The sequence below is a fragment of the Astatotilapia calliptera genome, chromosome 3, assembly GCF_900246225.1.
Source record: "Astatotilapia calliptera chromosome 3, fAstCal1.2, whole genome shotgun sequence".
Lineage (NCBI taxonomy): Eukaryota > Metazoa > Chordata > Actinopteri > Cichliformes > Cichlidae > Astatotilapia > Astatotilapia calliptera.
The window spans coordinates 25,637,754-25,662,801 of NC_039304.1; the positions used below are offsets into that span (position 1 = coordinate 25,637,754).

Sequence of the window (25,048 nt, forward strand, 5' to 3'; positions counted from 1 at the left end):
GTTTTGGATGCAGTACCCTGGCAAAAGCAAGCAACCACTTGCCAACTGGTTGGAGGATAAACTTTTGGTCACCAGATAATCACCGACCTGTCTGTAGGCCTGTGTGACTGAAGCCTTGCCAATCAGAATTCAGCACCACTAAGACGGCAGCAGAGCCTGTCAGCAGTTTTAAGATGAATCTGTAGTAAAGAAAGCTTGAAAAAGTTCTAAATGCAAAAGGTGTCTCTCAGGTTTCTAACCCCTAATGGGGGGTCGACCCTTTGGAAGTAGTTGTTGTTTTTAGACATGAATAAGTGCAGTTTCTTCCTTAAAGCTGAGAAGACCAACATCACCGAGAATCTACACAAACACATTCATCTGTAATATCATCTGAAATTAGAAGAGAGAAAGTAAACATAAATCGTGGTTATATTTATGAATTTTACTATGTAACCCACTTTTACCCCTCTAAAGGAAGACTGCAGTTAATCATTTTTTGTCTAACCTACCTACATATGCAAGTTTTACTTTTTTCTTTTTTTTAACTAAGGAAGAAGAAATCCTGCCCAAAATTATCCAGTTATGTGATCACTTGAAGCACTACTTACTGGAATCACTAAACGCTCAGCTGATTAATTAGCTTCAATCAGCTGCCCAGAGTAGCGCTAACATTCAAGTAACTCAATTTAGCCCAGGCTGCAATTTAATGAGCATTTCAGAAACAGTAAGATAACCACGATGCAGCTCATCTCACAGGATGCTTCGCCCCTAAAGCTGAAGCTGCTGTTGATGCTGAGGAGGGGAAGCCATTTAAAAGCGGCCGAGACAAACATGCGAAAGAGACGGTCTTACTGCAATAAAATAAACCGTGTAGCCGAGCATCAGCGGATCACATCCGCAGACCTTTAGCATCACTCAGCGTTACCAAAGGCTGCAATTTACGATTCTGGAGTGGAAAACGTGTTATGTAAAAACCTGACTGCCTGCCAGAGCTGCAGCTGCACGAAAAACACTTAAGCCAGAGTCAAAATTGGCGTGGCTGAAACTGCGAGATGAACCAGCTGTAGAAGGGTAAAGGCGTGTGTGCGCAGAGAGGCATCCATAAGCACATGAGACAAACTCGACAAACTTCGACACTGCGTGTCGTGTAGTGTGTAAAGTGGATATCAGAGCTGACTTAAAGGAAAAAAAAGCACTAGTCTCATAGTGCGTCCCTTTAAAAAGAAAAAGAAAAAGTACAAATGTGCATATTGTGGCATCTTTAAAAAAGTCAGACATGTTACAACAACACATCCTCGAGAGCAAAGGAGCGTGTGCTTGCTGTCAAAACCATGAGAAGCTGGCATTTTAAAAATTAGCTTATGCTGTTGAAATACTTCCTTTGAGCTCTTTTCCCTCCCCCACTGTGGCACCACGAGTGGCTTTAGACACTCTAGATGCTCTGGAATCTAGAACAGGACTGTTGGTGATCCAAAGGATTGGATTAAAAAAATATAACATGTGGCAAAGTATTCTTTTCTTTAAACAGGGTTGTTTAAAAAAATTATATAAGCTGCAAATTGTACTTTTGGTCAACGGGTTTCACTTTTTTCTCTTTATTTTTTTAGTTAAGAATTTTAAACCTGAAACAAAGAGCCTTACTCATGAGTGTGGGGAACATTTCAGCTCCATCAGCACCTCCCTGGTGGCTGGTTTCCATTTCAACCATCGCCTGTAACACTGCGCAGGACGCGATTGGCAAAACTTCACTATACAAAACACCGCAAACTATCATCCAAGCGCCGCGCTCACATTCAAGCCGTTCACTCACTACAGGTAGTGTCAGTGGTTTTGCTGTGACAGGTGGGACGTTAAAGGAATCTTTGGGGGAGTTGCGTGTCAGTGCAACAAGCCACAAAAAAGGCCGACTCGGACCTTAACCCCCCGACACCAGTTGCACCCAAAACAGCTGGTTATGCCGCATCATCTTCTCCTGCTCGTCCTCCACATGTCAGCCTCTTGGATTGGTCAGTCTGCCCACAGTGCAAAGCGAGTGTTGTGGAATCTGCCAGGGCGTGGGGGAGTGGGGGGGTTCTAGTGGATGTTTTTTTTTAAATATATTTTTAAGGTGCTCTGCTGCAGCAGTGTGGACACAGAGGATTTGAACGGTAATCCAGAAGGCTGTCACAAGACCTGCCGCACACGTCTCAACCCGTCCCGAGTGGCACTCCAGTGCAGCTCCGCCTACAGGAAATAAGCCTGGATACTTAAGTGAGGGCGGAGCAGGTGGCTGCCATAAGCCCCTCCCCCCTCTGTTGAGTGACAGTCTGTTGGGGACTTACGACCGCCTTGGTTCAGTCTCTCGACTGGTAGAACAGGATGTATCCTGACTCAGAGTTCTTGGAAATGTCCGAGGTCAGACCGTAGAACTCCTCGATCGCCTGCGCGTCAATTTTCTACGAGAGAAGACGACAACAGACGTTAGAACCCGTATCAGGATACAGTAATAACCTGGATCTGGTTCTCCTTGTTTTTGCTTTCAAAGCAGTGTTAACTTCACTGGCCAATAGGTTTCCAACACCCCCAATAAACAAAAGACAATAACTAAATAAAAACTAATACAAGAGGACCGAAACCATGATGAAACAAGAGTATACACATGGACAAATGAGACGCTGTAACTCTCACCGGTTAAAACTTTGATACTTTATATTTTATTAAACTGAATCAAACTCAGCTGTAGTCTATTAAACTTAGCACAAGAATTTGTCTTCGTCAATGATTCCGACGGCCCCGTAAAATGAAAATGCAATGTCATATAACAGTTTTAAAAATATATATATCTTACAAAAAAGAAAGGAAAAAAAATATTTACGAAACTTATTCTGCAAAGTTACCCAATTTTAGGCATTTAAAAAAAATAATAAATAAATAATAATAATTTGAATGATAGTTTCTTGCATTTTCTGACCATGATTTTTAGGGCACCTCTCCTCATTCATTTGGACAGAGGCTTCAAAATAACTATCCAAATATCTGCAAAGATGCACAAGTGGGAAGAAGAGTTTCTACGAGGATCCAGTCATAAAATGTGAGAATTAATAAAGTGCAGTTTAAAATGATCCATTTACTTGCGCCATTTTAGTAAATGTGTGCATAAATAAGGAACGAAGAAACAATATGTTTATATGGAAGGTTTTGTGTGCACAATTCTCAAAATGAATAAATAAATTACCATTTATTTATTTTATTGTACTGTTTTATCTTCATTTTATCTTGTTTTCTGAATGTCACTTAAGCTTTTCTAGGGGTTTTTACATCTTTTGTTATTGGATGTCGTCTCTGAAAATTCGTTTTACATTTTCCACCGTGGTTGAAACATACCCTATTATAAGCACATCTAGTCTTGCTTATATTGATAATTGATGAATATTGTCTGGCTCCTATTCAATCCAGCAGTTTTCTGGGTTAAGTAAAGTTATGGGAGCTAGAAAACAAAAGCTGCACTTTTGGAGTGAAAGATATCGGCGTCATAATTGTAGAAAACTAAATAAGTTTGAGTTCCACGAGGAAACAGGCAAATGGCAGAAACAAGCAGCCAAAAAGGGATCAAAATAACTTATCAGAAAAAGACTTCAAGCTAAAATATAAAACAGAGAGAGGCATGCAGATTAAATCTCCACAAACCATAAAAAATAAGTTAATCTTTCTTCTCTGCAGACTCAGCAGAATCTTCCAGACCAGATGTCTGAGCGGGCCGAAGTCCCGCTGTAGTGGAAAAATACTGTGGAGTTTATATCAGTTTTAACCATCAGTCCCTGATGACTGACTGAGCTCTTTCCTGCAAACAGCAGGGTGATGTCTCCTACTGCCGAGGAGATTTAAAGCAAAATAAACCATTCTAACTGGGAAAATAACGTGTACGTTAGATATTTGATTTGGCTGAACTGCTACTGCGAATGCACAGAGAGGAGCACGTGTGTTTAAAATGACCTCCAAATGCTTGAAAGTATTTTCTAAAACACTAGCTGTGACCTCTCGTGCTATAATATAACCAAATCAACGCCTGTGTGACTATATAAGGAAAAACCAAACATTACAAGCATCATAAAAATGAATATTTTGGGGGCACAGGTGTCCTGAACTGCATTAAAGTATACTGTTTCACCTCATAAAGTGCACCCCGACTGTAGATGTGTTTTACATGCCTCGTTTTCTGTCTTTTTCTACCACCCCTTTAGTATAAGGCAGTAAGGCTGAGCAGCTTAAAACAGATGATTATATACAACTAGAACTTTATACTTTTTCCCTCCGATTATGCTAATTAACTGTGATACAACATGGATGTGGGTATATCCACAAAAAGCTGCTTGAAGCTACAGAAAACTACACAAATCTGTAAAATGGTAAAGTTAAAAACAAACACACACACACACACACACACACAATTAAAAAAAAAATAAGGACAAACTGCAGTTAGTTTTGTGGCTTTAAGTCATCGCTGTAGGTCAAGCCAACAAACATAACAGTTTAAAAAAAATATTATATAAAATATATATTTTTATATATGCTGTTGTGTTTTATCCAACTTTCCTTGTGTTTTGTGTAATTTTGCAGCATTTTTCCATTTGTAGGTGTTTTGTTAAGCTGCAGTGCATGTGAACTCTCAGAGCCACCGTACAATAGTGTCAGTTATTCTTATCCAACTGTATAGAAAAGTCTTGCAACGGCTAACGCGAACCAATTCATTCAGCATCCAGTTGGAACTGATGTACAGTGTTGGGAAGGTTACTTTTAAAACTTATTCCACTACAGATTACATGCCCCAAAATCTTTTTTGTAACGTATTCTGTTACGCTACTCAATGAGAGTAACGTATTCTGAATACTTTGGATTACTTTGGATTGAAGGTTAATCGCCATACCAATACCAACTAGAGTTTTAAATACTAATAGATAATAGATATTAATGAGTAACAGTAGGTTAACATTAGGTAAGGCTGCACTTTTTGCAGCGACCTCGTATAGAAAACTATTGCGCGTATATAAAACAGGTCCGCAGCTCTGAACCGTAGCAAAGGGGCCTCTGGCTAATACGTCGGGTTCGTGTCGGGCTCGTAGCCAAAAACTAGCTTTACTTTGTTGTCTGGGTCAACTTTGCTAGCGAGAGACAGAGAGAGGCGTTGAAAGGCTGCTCCAACGGAGCTTATTGATTCGGAGGAAAACACAAATATAGTGTAGTCGAGTCTTAATAGCTTACTTACAACCGGACTACACTGCCCATGAGGCTACATTCTTTAGGGCGATGCCTATAACACTCTGCCTACTGCCTTCATATTAAATCATTTTCTGAACAATAATTTTTAAAAATATTTCTCAGCAGAAATATTTCTGCTGAAAGGGCATAGCCTAATATATGAAACAGGAAAAGACTGCTGTGTAATCCCTTTATTTCAAAGTAACTGTATTCTAAATACCACCTCTTTAAACGCTAACTGTAACAGAATACAGTTACATACAAAAACAAAATACAGTACATATGCAGAGACCATTCTCACCAACTTCTACTGCAAACACAGTTCTTTTTCTCCCCCCCATAAGCAGGCTCCGAACACGACAGAAAGCCTATCCCATCTAGGGACGCAGCAAAATAAGCCTTTTCCTTGTAAATAACACTGTTAATAAAAATAACTACTCCTGACGTAGGTTATTTGAGAATTAATGAAGGACGCTAACACTGGCTGAGACTGTACATCTGCAGATCAGTGTCTCGTTTACCACTAACTACAGACTAAACGTCAGCAAGCTCTGGAACGCCTCATCGTGACGACTGCACAGCCAGCGAGCTGCTGATAGTTTGATTGCTGTGCCATACCTTTCCCTCTGGCATCAAGAAAGAAAAACATCAGACTGAAAGGTTACTTCGCTGAAACACAGCAGCACGCCGAAGCTTAGGCCGCGTGATGTGGCGGGCCGCCAGTGGCTAAAGAGCTACAGCAGGCCATCGGCTCACACTGCAAACTTAGCAGAGCTGCACTCCCTGTATGGCAGGGATATAGATGCTGGCAGATCTCCCTGTTTGGATTGATGGTTCATCAAAGTGTCACCATGTTATTTAATGTTTTTAAAGTGCTGCGTCTTTTCCTTGCTGACATGTCAGCTACTGAGATGACAGCGTGCTGAGTGGAGCTGGGAAACCGTTTAACGGGGGCTGAGCACTATCACGCTCCAAGGATGTCAGACTGTTGTTACTATGTAGACAGCCATGTTTTCCCTCCGCTGTCGCCACATCAGAGAGGAAAGCAGATGGTTTTGCAGCAGAAGCACACGGGTAATCAGCAGAACGGCAATTTCATGACAACCACACTCATCGGAGGGGGGGGGGGGGGGGGGAGTGAAATCATTAGCTGCTGTGTAAAAGTTCAAAATAACAAAAAAAACATGTTCAGCCTCTATGTCTGCACCACCTGCTCAGAGACGGTGAAAATTAAAGGAGGAATGAGGGCTGGAGCACACAGAGAAGCAGTCTCTCATATTTGTAATGTAAAAAAAGTGCAGGTCATCTCAGTTTATAATACTACGACTGAGATGAGTAATGATTCAATTAAGAGAAGGTACACGGTGACCATGAGCGAGAAAGGAGAAAGATAAATGTCCAATAAAAGCAGGTATGTTCTCATCTCTCATCTTTTTTCCTTAATGGACACTTTTATCCACCCGTCATCATTTATCCCCATCGCTAAACCCAATTTCAGCTCCTCATCAGGCTCAGGTATGCAGGTCGGCCCGCTGCAGGAAGTCCAGACAAAACATTCGGGAGAGCCAGGATAGACTGTGAGCCTGGAATTCCTGTCTGGTATTGGATTAGATGGGAAGCTTATGTGGAGATGGGAATTTTAATCTTTCAGTGGGTGCTCAGTCTGATGTGAGCTGAAACGCTGATGCTCAATTTAAACAGTTCACACTTGTTTTACCACCTTTAAACCGATCTGGTCTTTTTAAGGGGGTCTGTTAGACTCATTATGATCATTTCCAGCTCTGCAGTTTTATTGGCTACGATTAATGTGAGCATCTGCCACTGTAACAGCACAAAAAAAGAGAAAACTACTTATAGACGTCTGATTTCCTGTAAAATGCAGAAGATCGCTTCTCACCTCTACGATGTCGTCGTCAAACAGCAGCCAGAAGCCGTGGCTCTTGACGATGGTGATGTAGTGTCCGCGGTTTGGACCGCTGCAGGGCACAGACACAGAGACGCATTAAGAAATAAGACAGCAGAGTCGTGATGATTCTCATCATCCTTACTGCCAGCGTGGTTTTGTTTTTGGTAGTGTTTGTGGGTCATTCTGTGTTAAACACGACAGCTGGAAAAGTTTTGAATGAATTCTAATAAAACTTTGTGGGGGTGTCGAGCAGGGTTATGTTAACAATCCATTACAATTCGGCTTACATCCAGTAAAGTCTTCAAGGTCTTCTTAATGATTTATTGGTGGCAAACTGACAAAAAGCCTGATAACTTGTAAGTGTGCTGTTTTTTTGTCAACATTTAAAAAAAACAAAATGCAACATTTGACCTCTGACCTCTCCTTCAAGGTCAATAGATTGACCTTCAGATCAAACTGATAATAAAGAAATAACAGAAAATTAGATCTATTTAAAACTATAGTATTACCTGTTGACTAAGTATTGTCAAGAGAATGAGCTCTCTGATTTGAAAAATGTGTAGTCTAAGAACATTATTACCTACTCCTACATAAACTCCTCATCCTATAAATACTATAAATTTTAAAGAAATTCTTCTTCTTCTTCGCAAAGTCAGAGATGGATTATTTTTTAAAAACTGGAAAAAAAAAATCATTTATTGTGAAAATGTTTTGCTGTTTTTTGTTGTTTCACGTTGTCAAAAGAGACCAAAACATTGGTGATGAACCGACGCTGCTGTTAGAAAGATGTTCACATCCACACGCAGCACAGCACGAGACAGTCTTTGTGTTTATCCAGGACGTCTGTCCTCCTGAGGAAAGCTCCAGTGTTAGATTACATCTCATCAGCAGGAGGAACATAGTCGAGTGACTAATGACTCGCACATGCTCGCTTACACATCAGCTGACGTCAACTCATCGGCCGACCGGACTTAGCGAGCCAATGGACACCGATTCAAACAACGAGCGGCCCGAGGAGAACCGCAGCAATGCAGTGTTTACAGGGACACATGGACTTATTTCCTCTTTATATCTTTATCCAATAAATATCTGATGAATGAGTTAATGAGCAAAGTATTTTCTAATTAAAAAAACCCGAATAACTTTAGGAATATTCCCTCTGTCCTCTGAAACAGAATCAAGAGACAAATTACTTAAAACCAGATGTTTCCAAACATATTTCCATATCCTTTTATTTAGTGCATAATTGAAGGTTTAAAAGAACTTTCTGTAAAATTTAAAACTGTTAAAAAACTCCAAAGTCAATTAAAACCATCATAAAAATGTGAGTAAACAGCAGCTGTGACTCAACACAAAAATATCTGTGTACTGTGTTGCAAAGATATCGACTGAAGATCAACTAGGCTGGACTTTGGGGCAACGCCAATTTCAACCACAAGATGGCGCAATGAGTTACTTGCTGATTTTTATGCACAGTGGCAGCTTAAAGCATAAAGTAAAGCTTCTTGAGAGAAAGAATATCTCAAATTAAATAGCAGTGCGTTATGTGAAAACATCTACTGATATGCTGCCCCCTGGAGGTGAAGTGTTAATTAAATTTTGCTGTTAACAGAAAACCCAAGCCTCAACACATTAGATCAGGTACATACAGTCGATAAAGCTGATGTGGGTAGTACAAATTATAAATGTTTTACATTGTAACATCTGACACTACCGTAATACTACCAAGTGCATTTAACGTGATTGACCACACCACAGCTACCATAATGACATCCATCAGTGTTTGAAGTCGTGTTTTGAAGCCTTGAGGTGACCGTTTCCATGGTCGACATCTCGGTCTTTTAAAATTTGGCATAATGAACAGCACGGTGGTTAACACCGTTGCCGCACAGCAGGAAGGTCCTGAGTTCAGGCTGAGGTCTTTCTGTGTGGATTTTGCATGTTCTCCCCATGTTTGCGAGGTCAGGGCTGAGAGCAGTTTCTTCAACTGCAATTGAAAATAATGTTTAAACATTCTCTTTTATACCATCAGTATAACGTCTGGGTCATTGAAAGACTGAGAAAACAGCGAGGATTTAATGAGTGACAAGGGGAAAAAAACAAAAAACCTTTCTGTTATTTTACATGGAAAAGCCCAATCGCATTATTCACTGGACACACCCTCACAAAAACACAGTGGGATGATGATAAAGGTCGGCTTACGAAAGGTTACAAAACTGAAATGAAGCCTTATTTCCATCTGGTTCATAAGTAGAGTTCACATCAGAAGAAAGATCTGGAAACTGAAATGTCGGCAGTTTGTTGGAGCAAAATTTTAAATAAAAATAAAAATTAAAAAAAGGTTGGGGGAGGGGTGCTATTTATATGCAATATAGAAACACTTAAAACTCTGATAAGTATTAAATGGTTTTATAATCATTCAGCAAATTACTCACATATAATGTGAACAATGTCTGCTCCTCGGACTGTTATGAAGACTAAATGACTCATTTCAACAAGACTGTTTACAAGCTTGATCTGCTCATTTTTAACCATACAACACAAACTAGACTAGTTTGTGCTCTACTGCACGTCTTCCACTCATGCAGCTGCAAACATTCACATCAAGTTCAAGACAAAAAATTTAAAGTGAAATAAAACAATAAACTCTACCTGCCACAGTGCACGACGACAGCCACCAGGTCGTACAAACGATCCGGGTTGGTTGCGTCCCCGGACGTGTTGAAGAGGCGGAGCTCCAGGGGGAAGACAACGCGATAGGACAGTTTGGTGTAGCGGTGCAGCTGGTCCATGTATTTAAAGCGCTTTAGGTGGAGGGCGAGGATCATGGGTAGCTTCTTTACCCTCATCCTGAGTGAGAGAGATGAGAGAAATATTGATTTAAAATATATATATTTCAGAGCAGAAAAATATTTATCTTTGAAGACTGAATTGTTGGATGAAAAAAAGAAAAGAAAAAAGAACCTTTTCATTTCGAAATTACAAAAAGCAGAAACACAAAAAAGTACGATCGATCTTTCCCCAACATAAACCGAGAGGCTGAAAGCTTTCCACGCCAGTCCACAGACCTCCTGTCAGGAACGAGGAGCACGTTTTGTGTTCCTCCCCCTAATTTGGGAGAACCTTTTTCGTTTGTGCTGCTCTGCACGCTGCAGACGCTGGTGTCAGCATGGGCCTTTCAAGCTAATGGATGGTGCTTGGTGCACTTAGCGGGCTCTCAAAAACATTTGATGGTACGTATTTAAAAAAAACAAAACAAAACAAACAAACAAAATGTGGCGCCGTATGACGGACGCCATCGCGAGCAGAGAAGAAGACAAAAAGAAACTCATATCAAAGGGCAACACTGACAGAGGGACGTCCAGCTGCTGTTCAGTAGTTAATAATAGACTTCGCATTAGACTGACGCCCATGACGAACTTCTCAGAATGTAACAGGAAGGCAATGGTTGCTATAGCAACATCAGATGTGGTTTGTAGGGTACCGTCTAATGGAACAAATTTGTCCACTCAGAGAAACTTTCAAGTGGTTGTACTGCACTTACAGCTGTGTGACAGTTACAGGCTGTGATAACCGCTCCTACAGTCTGCAAAGCACTACAGCCCTGCACCGTCAGCGCCGGGTTTATCAAAACTCAAACATCAGTATTCATGGAAAACCAGTGTTTGGTCATCATGCAGTGAACAGAGTCAGCTGATAACATGCACGAGCTCATGCTTCAGCGATGATAGACTGATGTAACTCTGATGGAATAAAAACAAGAAAGTGACTTGTCTTAGATTTTTACTGAACAAATTACAGTTTATTTAACCCTCTCAGGCTCAAATTAAACTTTTTGTTGCTAATGCACAACCAAGTCCTGCAGTGGTACTTCTGAGTAAAAAAAAAAAAAAAAAAAATCATAAAATATGTATGTGGGGTAATCAGGTTGTTAGTTTTTAACTGTTGCAAATTGGCAACGCCTGCCTCGAGAGGGTTAAAGACTGTCTGATACGTTTCAATTTTACGTGTAACAAAACCTCAAGCATGCCCCCAAGAGCTTCCGATTATGCCTGAAGGTGCTTCTACCACCACTAAGAATATAACTAATTAAAATGTAAATTTAACTGCAGTTATGGCTCCCAACATCAATTACTTTTGAACAAGTTGGTTTTGTGGTTTCTAGAGATGTGCTTTTATCTCTTCTTTAACCCTATAACTGCACCATGTTTGATACGTGAGCTTGTGAGGCCGCTTTATCATCAGTGCTGGGTTTATTTCAGAGCTTAGCCAAGATGGAAAGTCTAGTAATGAGTGACAAACGTAGCTTTTCTTAAAAGTTCAACAAATGCGTGGCGTTTCAAAAGCTGCAATTATGATTTTCTGTCCGACTCGACCACCTCAGCAAGAGTTTTCCATGTCAACAAAATGCTTTATGTACTTGAGTCGCCACAGGTTGTGTACAAAAACAGAAGGAAAAAAAATTACAGCGAAATCTTGGATATGCTTAACACACACACGCACACACACTCAGGACACACTGAACTGCATAATGACTGCTCGCAGTGACCAGAGTGCCTGTCACACTCATAATCTGCAAAAAAAGAAAAAAAAAGCAAAAAAAGCAAGTAGGATTTTTTGCACAACAACGACACAAGCCCACACACACACTCTCTTGAGTGCATCGCTGACACGCTCGCTAGCCGTGCTCCACATGACATGAAGCGCAAACGGTGGCTGGAAATAGCTGACGCGGTTATACGGTGGAAAAGCAGGTGGTTAAAAGTTATGCTTTTGTCACTGGAAATAATGCTGTGCCACTAATATTTTACTGTAATGCTGCTGCTGGCACCTGATGGTAACAGTTCAGACTTCGACGTCGGCAGCATGTCATCTATGGCAGCGGCTCATTGATAAAGGATGTAAAAGGCCCTGCAGTTACTTACATTCGGAAATGGTGCTCCCTGTGAGCAGCAATAGCTGACGAAACGTTCAGTATTTTCATCCTGCATCATCAGAAATGCCATCAATGTTCATTTACTTCACAATAAAGTAAAGAAACACATTTTTGGCACTTGTTTTTAATTTAGGGCCCGTCAGAGACCTTTTCATACTGGATTTCATTGTTTACATTAGCTTCTCTGCACCATCTGAAAACCTGCTGAGACCAGCAGATCCTACAGCATGAAATGTATGCACTTAACAATCAGGGGGAAAAGCCTTTGTGAAAGAGTTCCCTGGTAAGAGCTCTGTGTGCTATCTGAAGGTCAAGTAACAGAGCTGGTTTAAAGGCAGCAAAAACAAAAGGTGATGAAAGAAAATCAGAAAAGTCACGTGATGATGATGTCACTCACCTTTTCTGGGCTTCCTGTTTGCTGCGACACTGCTCGCAATAATACTTGTATTCACTGCATAATGTCTCTGTGTTACTGAAGCCCCTGATGAGCAGAAACAAACGCCGTCACTGAGATCAGCCAGCATCCTTTAATTGTTCTTTTATTTATTTATTGATCGCTAATAAATTCGGCGTACCTGAGACAGTGCGTGATCGACGTGTTCTGCTCCACATCCACAGACAGATCCAGGAAGTCCTCGTCTTTGCTGCTCACCTGAAACAAAAGCAAAGGGCGAACGCCCAAGGTCACATGGTGTGTCGTTATGACAACGGCATTAATGACCTGATCGGTTAAACGAGCAAAGTGGAAAATTAAGATAAAAATTAATACTCAGTGTCTCACACAGATTTTACCTGTAGTCAAGTCTAGAAGCCAGATTAATGGCTTGCTGAGAGCTGGGTCGAGTTTCCTGTGTTACAACAGGCTCTTCTTTTAAAACACCGCGCTAACATAGACTGAACGCAGGTCCAGACTTTTGGGTTAAAATCATCTGGAAGTGTGACGCTTTCACCGATTTGTTTATTTACAGCTTATTCTAAGTGTCATATTGATTCTATTTAATATGGGCAAGCTGTCAATCTGCACCTTACTGAAACCACTGATTGAACCACAACAGTTTGCAGTCATCACAAATAAACAGCAGCACTGAGCTTGGTGATAAAATATTTAACTTCAAAAGTTTATTTTGCCCCTCTGTGTGCTAATCTCATTTGCAATGCTGTTGCATTCTTCTGTTTCGTGTTCTTTGGAGATTTTACACTATTTTATAGTCATCTGATCATGTCTCTGACTGGAGGACGTGACACTCGGAGGGATTGTTTTGTGCAGAAGAAGAGTCATATAACCTGGGAAGGGTTTTCACATGAGCCCACAGGAAGCCCTGCTTTAACACAGAAATTTGATAACCCCCATCGTCATACTTCTTCACACCATCATCATCTCTGACTGGGGTTTCAGGTTTTAGAGAACCAGATAACACAAAGAAAGCCTGACTTTGAACTTGGACAATTAAGAATATGATTTGCTGAGACTGATTTTGGTGCTACAGCCAGCTGGAGGCAGTCACAGATACACAAGACATGGGCCTTCACAAACACTCCAGAATACACACTCTGTGTTTGACAAGGGAACAATCAGGGAACAGTCTGGACTTCCTGGAAAACGTAACTACTATAGGATTTGGATGAGAGGGCCGTTCCTCCATAGACTTTACTTTAATTGACCATTAAAAAGAATTCAGGTTTAAAGTCACGCCCATCTTCTTATACTGATCTGCAGTTCAAACTCCGAGTACTCGAGCCACTCACAGCTTCACAGTTGAGGCAGCGCGTCTCGTTGGTCAGCGTTCCTTGGAAGATCTCGTGCACCCAGGTCTGCTGCGTCTCCTTCCCTCCTTCCACTTCTCCACCTCCTCCTCCTGATTCGCTACTGCCTCCTCCTACTCCCCCTCCTCCCACTCCTCCACCTCCATTCTGAACCAGTTTTCCGTTCTGCTGCCGCTCCTGGCTCTTCTCCTCCTGGAGAAGGTCAGCGATGGTGTTGAGAAGGTAGTTGAGGAATTCGTGGGCGTCCTGCTGCATGTAGTTGTCAAACAGCTCTGAGAGGAACAAAATAAAAATAGCAAGCAGAACGAAACATAAACAGAAAACATAAAGATATATAGAGGCGTGAGAATAGAGAAGTGGAAAGAGGAATATAGGAAATAACAGACGTGAGAAGAAAAGAGAACAAAGAATAAAGAGCAATCAGAATGCTGGCAATGAGAAATATAGCAAATCAGGAGCCTGTCGTCTTCTCCTACATCTGCTTTCCCCTTCAGGATCTGGCTGACAATTATATTTCTTCAGCTGCGATAACCCTCCCATTCCTCTCATTCTTTTCCTTTCCCCACTCCATCTGCCTCATCCCCTTTCTCCCCCGCCAGCCTCAGCTGTGCTCGTCAATAGTGAGAGGAAGTGGGGTTAAAACAAGCGACTGACGGAGGAAAGTCTCCGATTTTACTTCGACTTTTTTTTCTTATTTCGTACACAAACAGCAGCTGCACAATCTGGCAGAGCTGCAGAGTCGAAGCGTTCGACCTCAATGAATATTCTTTCTGAAAAAAGAAAAAACAAAGTTCAGCATCATGCAGAGTCACTCACCATTTTCCTTTCTCAGCCGTGAGATGAATTTCTTGGGCGGGATAACGCCGACTTTCTTCTTCTGTGTGGCGATGCTGTTGAACAGGTCAGCCAAGCAGGTGAGCAGGGACTCTTTACGGCGAGGCTGCACCTGAAGAGAAGAAGACTGAGATAGTCAACGTTACGCTGTAAAAGCCTCAGCAACTCAGAGATAGTTTAACATTATCTTATGGTACTACACTAGCCTGAACCTTGATACTTGATCTACTCTATGGAAGTCAGGTTATGTGAACTATAGCAAAGAATGAATGAATCGTCAGTTAACCTAAATCTTTCAATGATGAGGATGTGCACATTCTGGACAGAGAGGAACGCTGGTTTGAGCGGGGGGGGCAAGGAGGCCATTTACAAGATAGACCATCTCTGAATCGAGGAGGGTACATCCTTCACTATCTTACATTACTGTGATTGCAGCCATTCCCCAACTCTCTCTAAATGTTGACAAACTAAGCAATCTTATGGCTCCATCACAACAGAGTCAAAAGAGGACGACAACTTCCTTGCAACTAGTTTGCTCCGTGATTTCACTGAATTTTAGTAGTTGGTTGCCCAGATGTGGAGTACACAACACTTGCAACCTCTGGACAGGCCCATGAGACTCTCATGGGATTAACTGCCAACGTGCAATTTAGTCAGTCTGCACTCATGAGGGCACTCACTGCTTGCGTCACATCTTTTTGCGATAGAGGACTTCACTCAGCTGTTTGAATTCTGGTTATGGTCCTACATAAAATCAAGGCTGTGGAGCCCCGGTGTAATTTTGCAGTTTGATAGCCGTCCTGCAGCAACTAAGTCAATATTTGTAAAGGAAGGCTTCTAAGAAATCCAGATCCAAATACAAATGAGTTCAAATAAGCTCAAATTAACACATTCAAAGAGGAAGTTGAGGCTATCAAATGGCTATAATGGTATACAAGATGAAAACCTATGAGAACCATTGCACCACAAACCAAGCACCAGATTTGGCTCAATTTAAACATCTGCTTTTTATGAAAACTTAAACGTGTAACTCTCTATCATATCAATATGGCATTTAGCTGTGTGTGCATTCTGTCAGGGCACCAGGTTTCATCTCAACAGTTCGTCTCTCATTACTTACCTTGTACGCCAGCACCTTCTCCCTGAACGGTCGACAGAAGTACAGAGCCTGCAGCACCGAGTTACAGTAGCAGGTGTTTCCAAACTAGAAAGAAAAAGGAACAGAGAGAAGGCCAGGGGATTTAGAGGAAGGCACATTTTCTGCTCGTTTACACCAAATAAGCCACAGCAGTGCTAAAGAAGTGGCCTGACAACTAAACATCCGGTGTGAATCTTCAAACAGACGAACATGATTAGTAGCTGCTGGCTGTGCTCTGCAGTCTGCAGCAGGTAAACAGGTGCACGGCCACCACCAGATACTTACATTAACCAAGCCAAAGTAGTGTTCATTTACGGGAAACTGTTCCGGTCCAATCTCCTTTTCCAAGGCAGAGGCATTGGCGCCCTGCAAGCAAAGAATTAAAACAAGGAAAAGAATGACTGTTTTATTTATTTTTTCCTGAACATTTTCATATTATTTTGGATGTGTAACAACTTGCAGTCAGTGTTTTTGTTTTAATGAAAAATGATCCATTAAAAACTTCCTTTGTCCTAATTTCCTCCTCAAAGTTTCCAGTTTTTCCTGCTCTGTTTTCTCTCTGCTCTGTTGGACTTTCAGCCATCTGCTTGCTGCAGCTTTGTTTTTCACTTCACATCCTCGGTTTCTGCATTTTATTTTCCTCTGCACACTGACGAGCCCCATTAATCACATCTACATATATGTAACCGTTTAAAAACATGCTGAAAAGCAATTTTATTGATACCCAAAATGTGAAAGCTGACTAAAGTGAGGGCAACACATTCCGTCAATCTAGAGGGATAGTGTTGCATGACTTCAACATAACCTGCTGCGGTCCAGTTTGTGTTCAGCATTAGTTACCATGGCGATCTAGCCAGGTAAAAAGAGAAGATGCCTTCTTGACACCGAGAACTCGGGACTTTAGGCTCAAAGACACAGACACATGACCACAATTATTCCCAATGTGTGCAAAAAGTTAGCAGTCTCGTTTCCTCTGAAGTATTTGTTACACAGACTGGGCCGCCCAGGTCGTCAAAGCAACTTTTATTCATCAAGATAGCAGTCTTATTTTATTGCCATCAGTTTGTTACTGAACGGGGGCGAGTTGACCCTTGGACTGATTGTGTCACAGCTGCTCAAAACTTAACGTCAGTTAACAAACTAGTGCAAACGAGTCTGATCGGAACGTCACAGATTTAAGGCAGAAATTTAAAACATTTTTAAAAATCCCTCCACGAATTGTGACGTAGCTTCTGCAACGACAACTTAACCACAAAAATGACACAAGCTCATGGCAGCATAACCAGAACAAAACCAGCTGCAAACTGGTCGAGTCAAACCCACTACTGCACTGGCACAGCTGAATCAGGCCGACTGCTGTGTTTGTCAATTAGACAGCAAGAGTGACTGCCTGAATCTGACTGTTTGGAGACAAGTTGCCTAAAACCAGGAGACCTGCTGTGCAACTGCTCTGTGACTGTGGTGACCCGCAAGCTGAGGGTGTTCCACACCTCTGGTCGCTAGAACTGTTTTCAATTGCTGAGCAACCACCGATTTCTATTGTTGCAACGAGGCTGTAGCCCTGTTTTTATAGCTTTAACGTGACTGAAACATTAGTCCCACATTGATTAATCCCACAATTAATCAAATTTGAACCCCCATCGTCATCAGGCCATAACTGGACCCTACAGAGGTCACACAGGTAGTCTTATTCCTCCAGGTCGGCCATTGCGAGAATGAGCACTTCCAGAGCTACAAAATGACCTCCAGCAGAATGTGAATGTCTCTCACCAAACAATCAGAAACAGACTTCATGAGGGTGGCCTGAGAGCCTGACGTCCTTACACAACTCTACCACCCCACAGTTTTCTGTAGGTCGATCCTGATGTGGCATCCTTCCATTCCTCACACATTACCCAGTCCATATCATATTATAGATATTCAACATGACTTTTTCCCCCCCCCCGTTGAGAGCTGAGCTGTTTTCTTTGCAGTGCATTTTGCTTCTATACTTCCACTCAGGGCAAGCCTGCAAAGAAGCTTAAAGTAACATAACAAAGTGAAAGCACTGCCCTGTTGATTTTGTTTTGTGTTTGAGCTGCAGTAGAATAAATGTTTTTTAAAAGAAGCACTGCATTTATGTGAAGTGCATTTTGACAGATTCGTAGCTAGGGCTGAACGATATATCGCATTTGCGATAATATCGCGACATGATCAAGTGCAATTTTCTAACCGCAAAGGCTGCGATTATACTGCGATTATATTATACAATTCATGGGCTGCATCCTCCTGAGGCCGCATTTGTAGACCGATTACGTCACAGCGACGCGCCGAAGGCTGTCCAAATTACTACCATATCCCAGAATTCATAGCGCGGCCCAGCCAAACTCCAGTTTCCAGCAATGGCGGCCGCTACTAAGTTTTAAAATTACTCATACTAATCTTTCTGGGTCACAAAATAAACTTTTAACATATTTTCAGGCGAGAAAGTAGTTGTGTAAACATCAAATATCTGCTCGGTTTATCAAGATATCCCATATTTGCAAAAGTGCTTCGACGTTTTCAGAGGCGTCTGCTACCCACCAGCTGGATAGCTAGCCGGGAGCTCGAGGGTTACTGATGCGGCCGAGAACGGCACAACTCCCGGCACATCATTTTCAGATCACCGCGGAGTTTCGCTGCTCGGGTTAAACGTAATATATACGTCACTTAGACAACCTAAAAATGTTATTGTTGGGCTTTTTTCAGTGTTTTGTTTGTTCGTGAGTAAATCGGTTTGGCTGAGATTAAAGTTATTAGATTAGATAAAATAAAACTTTATTAATCCCCCGGGTGGGTTCCTCCTTGGTTTTCACACAGCTGACTAAACGTCAAACAGAAAACTTATTAAACAGAAGTATGAGACAGTCGAGAATTTACACCAGTGTCTGGTTATATTTTAGATAGCAAGAAGCAGACGGCCGAGTTTATTAAACTCCACCGAGACAGCGGTGACGCTAATCAGAAGGCTAGACCGTCCAATTTCACGCCTTTAAACTTTAAAGGCGTGTTTGTGTGTGTTTATACAATTGCTATTATGTTTGCACTTTATGTGTAATGTTACTGACTGCAGAGATCAGTAAGATGTGTGTATTTTTTATTTATTAGTTTTATTTATTTAATATTATTTTTTAATTGAATGACTGTCTAGTAGTTCACAGATGTCGAAAAACTGAGTGTGGTAAAGCCACTGATTTTTTTTATGTATATTTCTGCAATCTGCACATTGTACTGACTTTCATTTTAATGTTTACACCAGGGTTCCTTGTCAGCACTTTATGGTCAGATGTTTGTAAGCTAAAAATAAACTATTGTGTATGTTCAAATATACGGTTGTGATTGAAGAAGTTAAATAAAAATGTCAGTCATCAATTCATGCATCACCTCATGTCATCATAACAGAGGTCTGTCTTCCAGGAAAGAACAGTTTAAAATTAATGTAATATAGTATTGGCCATACTATATGATGTATTGCTTGTCTTTGTTTAATAATACAGAAGACAAAGACCTTAAAAAATAATCGCATATCGCATCGCAATATTGGGGCAAAAAAATTGCAATTAGATTATTTTCCATAATCGTTCAGCCCTATTTGTAGCACAGCGTGGATGTGAAAGCAGGGCTGTGTTTACGTGACAGTGCAATAAAAACACTTCTGAATAACACTGACATATAACCCTGCAGTCCTGCTAGAAACCAAGGATTAAATTACACCAGCGGGGAGAAACAGTGCGAGGCGAGGGGCATGATGATGATGATGATGATGCTAACGCTTTCTAAAGTCACAGACAAACACGACCCCCGAGCAGCACGGGGCTGTAAACAAAAACAAGCTCACTGATCTCAGAAAGGCAAACAAAGACGACAGCAAACATCTGCGTGCAGAGTGAGACGGTCTAAGCGTGCTCTGAAATCACACATTTTAATTAACTCGTGCTTTCTTTTTTTGGGTTATGCCGATTCTGAAACGAGCTGCACTTCCTGCACTGGTGGAAATGAAAGTTGAAGTGAAGTCGGGGCAGCACGAAAGGCTGTTAGAAAACAGCGCGAGTGGAAACTCTTAAGTGGCTGTTTTGTCAGACACCGATCGGGTTTGTTAATCATGACGATCGGTCGGGAGGATGCTAGGAAAGCATTAGTCTGTCTGCCCTTTCCTGCCCCCGTGCTCCGAAATAACTCGAGTCCACGAGACGAGCCGCGTCTGCTGCGTTTTAAAAGAAAATGAAGCTTCTTTCCTTTATTTCTGCGGATTTTTTTTGTAATCTTCCCAGCTCAAAATTAGTGTTTGAGTGGTGACCAGGCATGTAAGCATGACTGATCGGAATGTAACTTTGGGAATGAGTGTGTAATAACGGGTTTTATCTGCTCCCATCTTTTCTTATAAAGCGTGACAACGAGACTCATTTCTTCTGTCTCTCCTCAAAGTTCACACTGAACTACAAATATATCGATATCTACCTACTAGACCTCAAGCAGCTGCTCTCCCTGAATACACTTTTAAGGTGGTTTAAGTTGGACCAGGGTCCTGTACTACCAAACAGTGCAACAATCCGAGTAACGTTATTTACTTACTATTGACAAGTCAGCAGGTGGTCATGGCATATCTGTTAATCTCTAATCTCGAACTATCTGTTACCATAGTGATGTAGGCTAACCCAGGGTTAACCCTGGTACTTTTTTTTTTTTAATTGAAATCTCAGTAAACTAAACTGAAACTTTACAGTTTGGTTCAGTTATTACTAACCCTGTTTGTTGAGGTTTTAGGCTTCATCGCGTGGAGCTTAGCTGTGTGCATGTTCATGCGTGTTACTAGTCTACGCAACTGCCATGGATTGGACAGGATTTTTTTTTTTTTTTTAAATCTCACACCATATTATCCTGGTTCAGTTAAGGTTAGATTAAATAATTATTTTTCTTTTGAAATTTCCCGATACTCTGGCCACATAGTGCTACTCTCAGCTGCTCCCTTATTCACAATTAGGCCTCTGTAGCCTTGCATGTTAATTTGGCTGATTTTTTCCCCCCCCCAATGGACGCACAGCCACAGAGGGGGATTTATGGTCCCTCTTTGGATCAAACCAGAGGATCCTTTGCTTGTCAGGTGAATGTGTAAATAATAAGTAATTTAAGCTTCTACTTTTAAAAATACAAATCCACCTTCGATGGAAGCAAAGGCAGTTTGTTTCAAAGATGCACTTCACTGCTCTGTTGTGGAAACACCAACGCTCTGAACCCTGCAAAGGTCCTCCGCCTCACACGTCAAAGGCAGACGAACGCTTGAATTCGGCCGTGCCCCGCTGTGGCTTGTGCAGCTTTTGTTTGTGGCTTTCGCACTTTCCATACGACCAAATCAACTTTCTGTGGAAACAAGCACCATCCGGCCAGCACCTCGTAGCCCGCAAAGGTAGCAGAGACGAATCAAACTTTTTTTTTTCCTGTCTCGTAGATGCTGGGCTGTTACAAAACACTGGATAAGAGCTTACACACGGGAACAACAAATGACTGACAAAGACTGCAGCAGGCTTCTCCAAAGCATCTGTATCACCATCTGTCCTCCTCTGAAAGGTGCAGCACATGCAAACAGGACAAGTTACAGTCAGAGGTTAAGCTTGAAGCAAACGCAGAGCTGGTCACATTAACAGGAAACCAGGCAGTGTTAATGTCTCACGTTTTCACCTACAGCTTCTCTTTAACGAGTGGAGTGTGTCTGGGGAAATCTTATTTAACTCCTTACAAAGCATTACATGTGCAAACGTAAACATGGCTCCAGATCTGATAAAGAGGGCGGTATAAAAAAAGCAAAAAGAAAATGCACAGTCACTCCCAACAACTTTGGTTTCCTTTAAACTGTCCGGACTCTTCTGCCTTGTTGAAGGCTTCTTTATTTTTTTATAGAAGTAAAGCCAAACTATTAGCAGGTTCACGGTGGGGGTTGGGGGGCATCCAGGGTGTATCCCATGACAGGAACTGCTGGAAATTTTCCACCAGTTACACATGAACAGGCAGCAGTCAGCTGGCTGAGCTGTTTACATCCGCCCATTGTCTGCCTATCACACCTTTGACTTACATACGCAATGGTACAACAACAACTTTGTCATTTTGAAGGCCCGTAAATTTTATCCAGCCGAGTCCAGAGACTGCTGCCGTGAGAGCTAGCATGCTAGGCTAGCTAGTTTTCGCCCTTCTCCGCGTAAACAAACCGAGGCTGGCTGTTAAAACACGCTTTGTTTCCCCGTGAAGCTCCTCTCCTTCTTTCCACACAGAGGTGCAGGATAAGTACTGGTAAACTGATGCTCCTCGCAGGCTCTACAACTTTCCCGAGAAACCCTGACTGACTGATGTTTTTTTCTTCTTTTAATTATGTTGTCCTGTCTGTGAGGTTAGCGAACAGGCTAGCGGAGCAGCTACTAGCCTAGCGTCCCTGGGAGGGGGGACCGGACAGAGGCGCAGCGTATTCACGCCCCGCGGATAAAGGCACCGGATTCGGCTTCTTACCATCGTACAAATCGAGGCGATCTTTCGGACTGTCATCAGTATTTCCATCCGTAAGCCGCCATGTTGGACCGAACCCCGATGGTGAAATAATCAGAGCCGCTGCGGCTGCAGAGTTCCGAAAGAGCTTTCTGCCCCTGTTTGATAAACCTGTCAGAGCACACGGACCGACAGAGGGAGCTTCCGGGGAGGGGGTTGATTTTCAAAATAAAATGGCTTAACGTATCCTTTACTGTTAAGCAGGTTTACAGGTGTGGTCAAAAGTTGTTTTTTTTTCTTGGGCATGAATTTCACTGGCCATTTGAAAGCTTTAAATAATGTATTTTAGAGCTGTTCTTTTTCCTATCATTGTACAGTACTAGCTAGCTATCAAGTTAGCTAGCTGCTAGACTCTATTGAGGGAAAATGAGGACAGTAGTAGGATAAAAAAAATGGTACAGTCTACTAGAAATAACCACCATAGTTAGTAAAAGTAAGAGTGCCACAGGTACATAGCAGGGGCTTTATGCTGTGAGAGGGAGCGAAAATTGTATTTATAATAAAAACAAATAGAATAGTAAGACTGAGATTGTGCTAGATACTAGTGCAAATTGCATTCATAATAATATCAGGGCACTCCAGCTTCCCTGACTTCTAAAAACAAGAGTTGCATGCACAAATGTAAATTTATGTTGGATTCACTCAGATAGGCTGTGGTGTTTAAATGGTTGTTAGTTGGTGCTAAAGTGTGACAAGAAAATATCCTGCTACACTATTAAACCCACATCACCAGGTTGAACTGTTAACACAAGGCAGGATGGATCCATGCTTTCATGTTCTTTACACCAAATTCTGACGCTACCATCCAAATATGGCAACAGTCATCGAGATTTATCAGACAAGGTAACACCTGGTGTGGTCTTCTGCTGCTGTTCAGAGATGCTCTTCTGCATACTTTGGCTGTAATGAACAGGTACTTGAGTTACTATGCATTATTATCAGCTCGAAGCAGTCTGGCTGTTCTCCTCTTACCGCTGGCATCAACATCAGTAGATATTTTTTATAGAAGTTGAAAAAAATTCCACTAAAATCTAATACGCCACATTTGACTTTTTCATATTTTCTGGATACTTTGTGTTTGTTTTGGTAATATATAACATCTGACCCACATTGTCTCACACAGGTATCCTGATTATTAAATGAATAATAATTAAAAAAAAAAAAACTAGAATATGAAAGAGAAGACTTAAATGAGACCAAAAATGAAAGTCGTAAAACAGACTATAGTTACACCAAGAGCTTGATAAAGAGTGATTTAAGGGTGGACTTGTAAAATCTATACTGAACTATAATGAGTGATCTGGATGAGGGCTTGGAGAGTGACGAAGGAGAGGCTTGCAGACAAAATCATGTTGTGGAGCTGTTTTATGGTTTCCAGTTAGTTTGTGTTTCTTTGTTAAAATTTTGGTCCCGACTGTTGAAACAGTGATGTGTGAATAACAAATTTGCAAAACTTGATGCAATCACATAATTAGACAAGTTAACTAACTTATATTGTAGTTACACTAATTATTTCTCACAACTCAAGAAAACTAAAATCCTGTCAGGAGTTAATCTACTGACACTCTTATTTTATTTTGAAGGTTAAACACCCGTGGTTTTCCGGTTCTAGTGTCGCCGTCTGACTTCGCTGCCGTCCACTCGGGGAAGCTGAGAGGGAGGGTCGCCTACTCACAACTCAGACGGACTGAAGTTAGTTGGATTCTGTGCATGAGGCTGTATTTGGCGGGCGGTGCTTCCTGTGTCAGAACCGCTGGAGGAATAAAAAGCGTGTGGGTTGTTTTTTGTTTAAAATGAAATAAAATGCCTTTCATTACATTCCACTGCTAGCATCTAATACGAGCACTTATTTTCAACCCTTTTCAAAATCAAAAATATTATTAAAACATTTCTGTGGTTCTGAGTAGTTATTTGTCACAGTTATGTCTTAATCTATAAATAAAAGTATTACATCTATTTTAAACAGACAATCGTAAAAGCCTTTTTCTTAGCTATTGCATTTTTAATAGCTTAAATTATCACGTCAATTGTATATTTACGCAAAGATTTAAAAAGAAATATTGAAATTACAAACAAAATAAACACGTGTAACCATTGTAAAGTTGGGCAAAGTACATTTTTACATTTTTAAAAGCTTCTGAAAGTCTTGTGTGAAACTGAATGAGTGTTCAATGTGATGGCGACTATCTTTAACAATCAAAAATGTATTAAAATGTTTTTTTTTTAATCTACGACAGGGGTGTGAACCGAAATTACAATAATTTTAAGATAAACTCTTGACTTTTTGCTGTATTTACATGAGTTTTAAACCTGATAAAATGTCTTTTACAAAACTTTTACATTTTACATTTTTTGTTTGGGTTCCTAGAAAACATTTCACTCGGTTATTTGTTTATTAGTAACACCTTGGTGGCAAGTGGGTTTTGATTTTGGACTCAACTATGAAGATAAAATATATGGCAAACAATGGCAAAAATAAAGTCTCTGGGAAGATGGAAGAACAAACAGGTGAACAGTAAAGGGCTTAAAAATTCTCATGAATAAATGAATACATAACATTTTTAAAATGGAGAAAATGCCGATCAAAACTTTGTTCTACAACTGAATCTGTCTATCTGTGCAAATCAAAAATGTTAAAAAATAAAATCTCCTTGGAAAGGTCACGTGATTAATACAGAAATGGTCTTCCAACACAATGAAAGCACAG

The 25,048-nt window shown here is 41.1% G+C and overlaps 1 protein-coding gene across 1 annotated transcript; it reads right to left on the reverse strand.

Moving 5' to 3' along the window:
• Nucleotides 1–1,544: 1,544 nt before the first annotated feature.
• usp12b (ubiquitin specific peptidase 12b) lies at nucleotides 1,545–22,516 on the reverse strand. Its single transcript, XM_026162574.1, has 10 exons — nucleotides 22,306–22,516; nucleotides 16,078–16,158; nucleotides 15,775–15,858; nucleotides 14,637–14,766; nucleotides 13,803–14,092; nucleotides 12,632–12,708; nucleotides 12,454–12,537; nucleotides 9,773–9,970; nucleotides 7,112–7,190; nucleotides 1,545–2,414 (listed from the first exon to the last, which is right to left on the reverse strand). Exons 1-10 carry the CDS (start codon nucleotides 22,351–22,353, stop codon nucleotides 2,313–2,315), a joined length of 1,173 nt encoding a protein of 390 aa, XP_026018359.1. The 5' UTR covers nucleotides 22,354–22,516; the 3' UTR covers nucleotides 1,545–2,312.
• Between the last annotated feature and the right edge of the window lie 2,532 nt (nucleotides 22,517–25,048).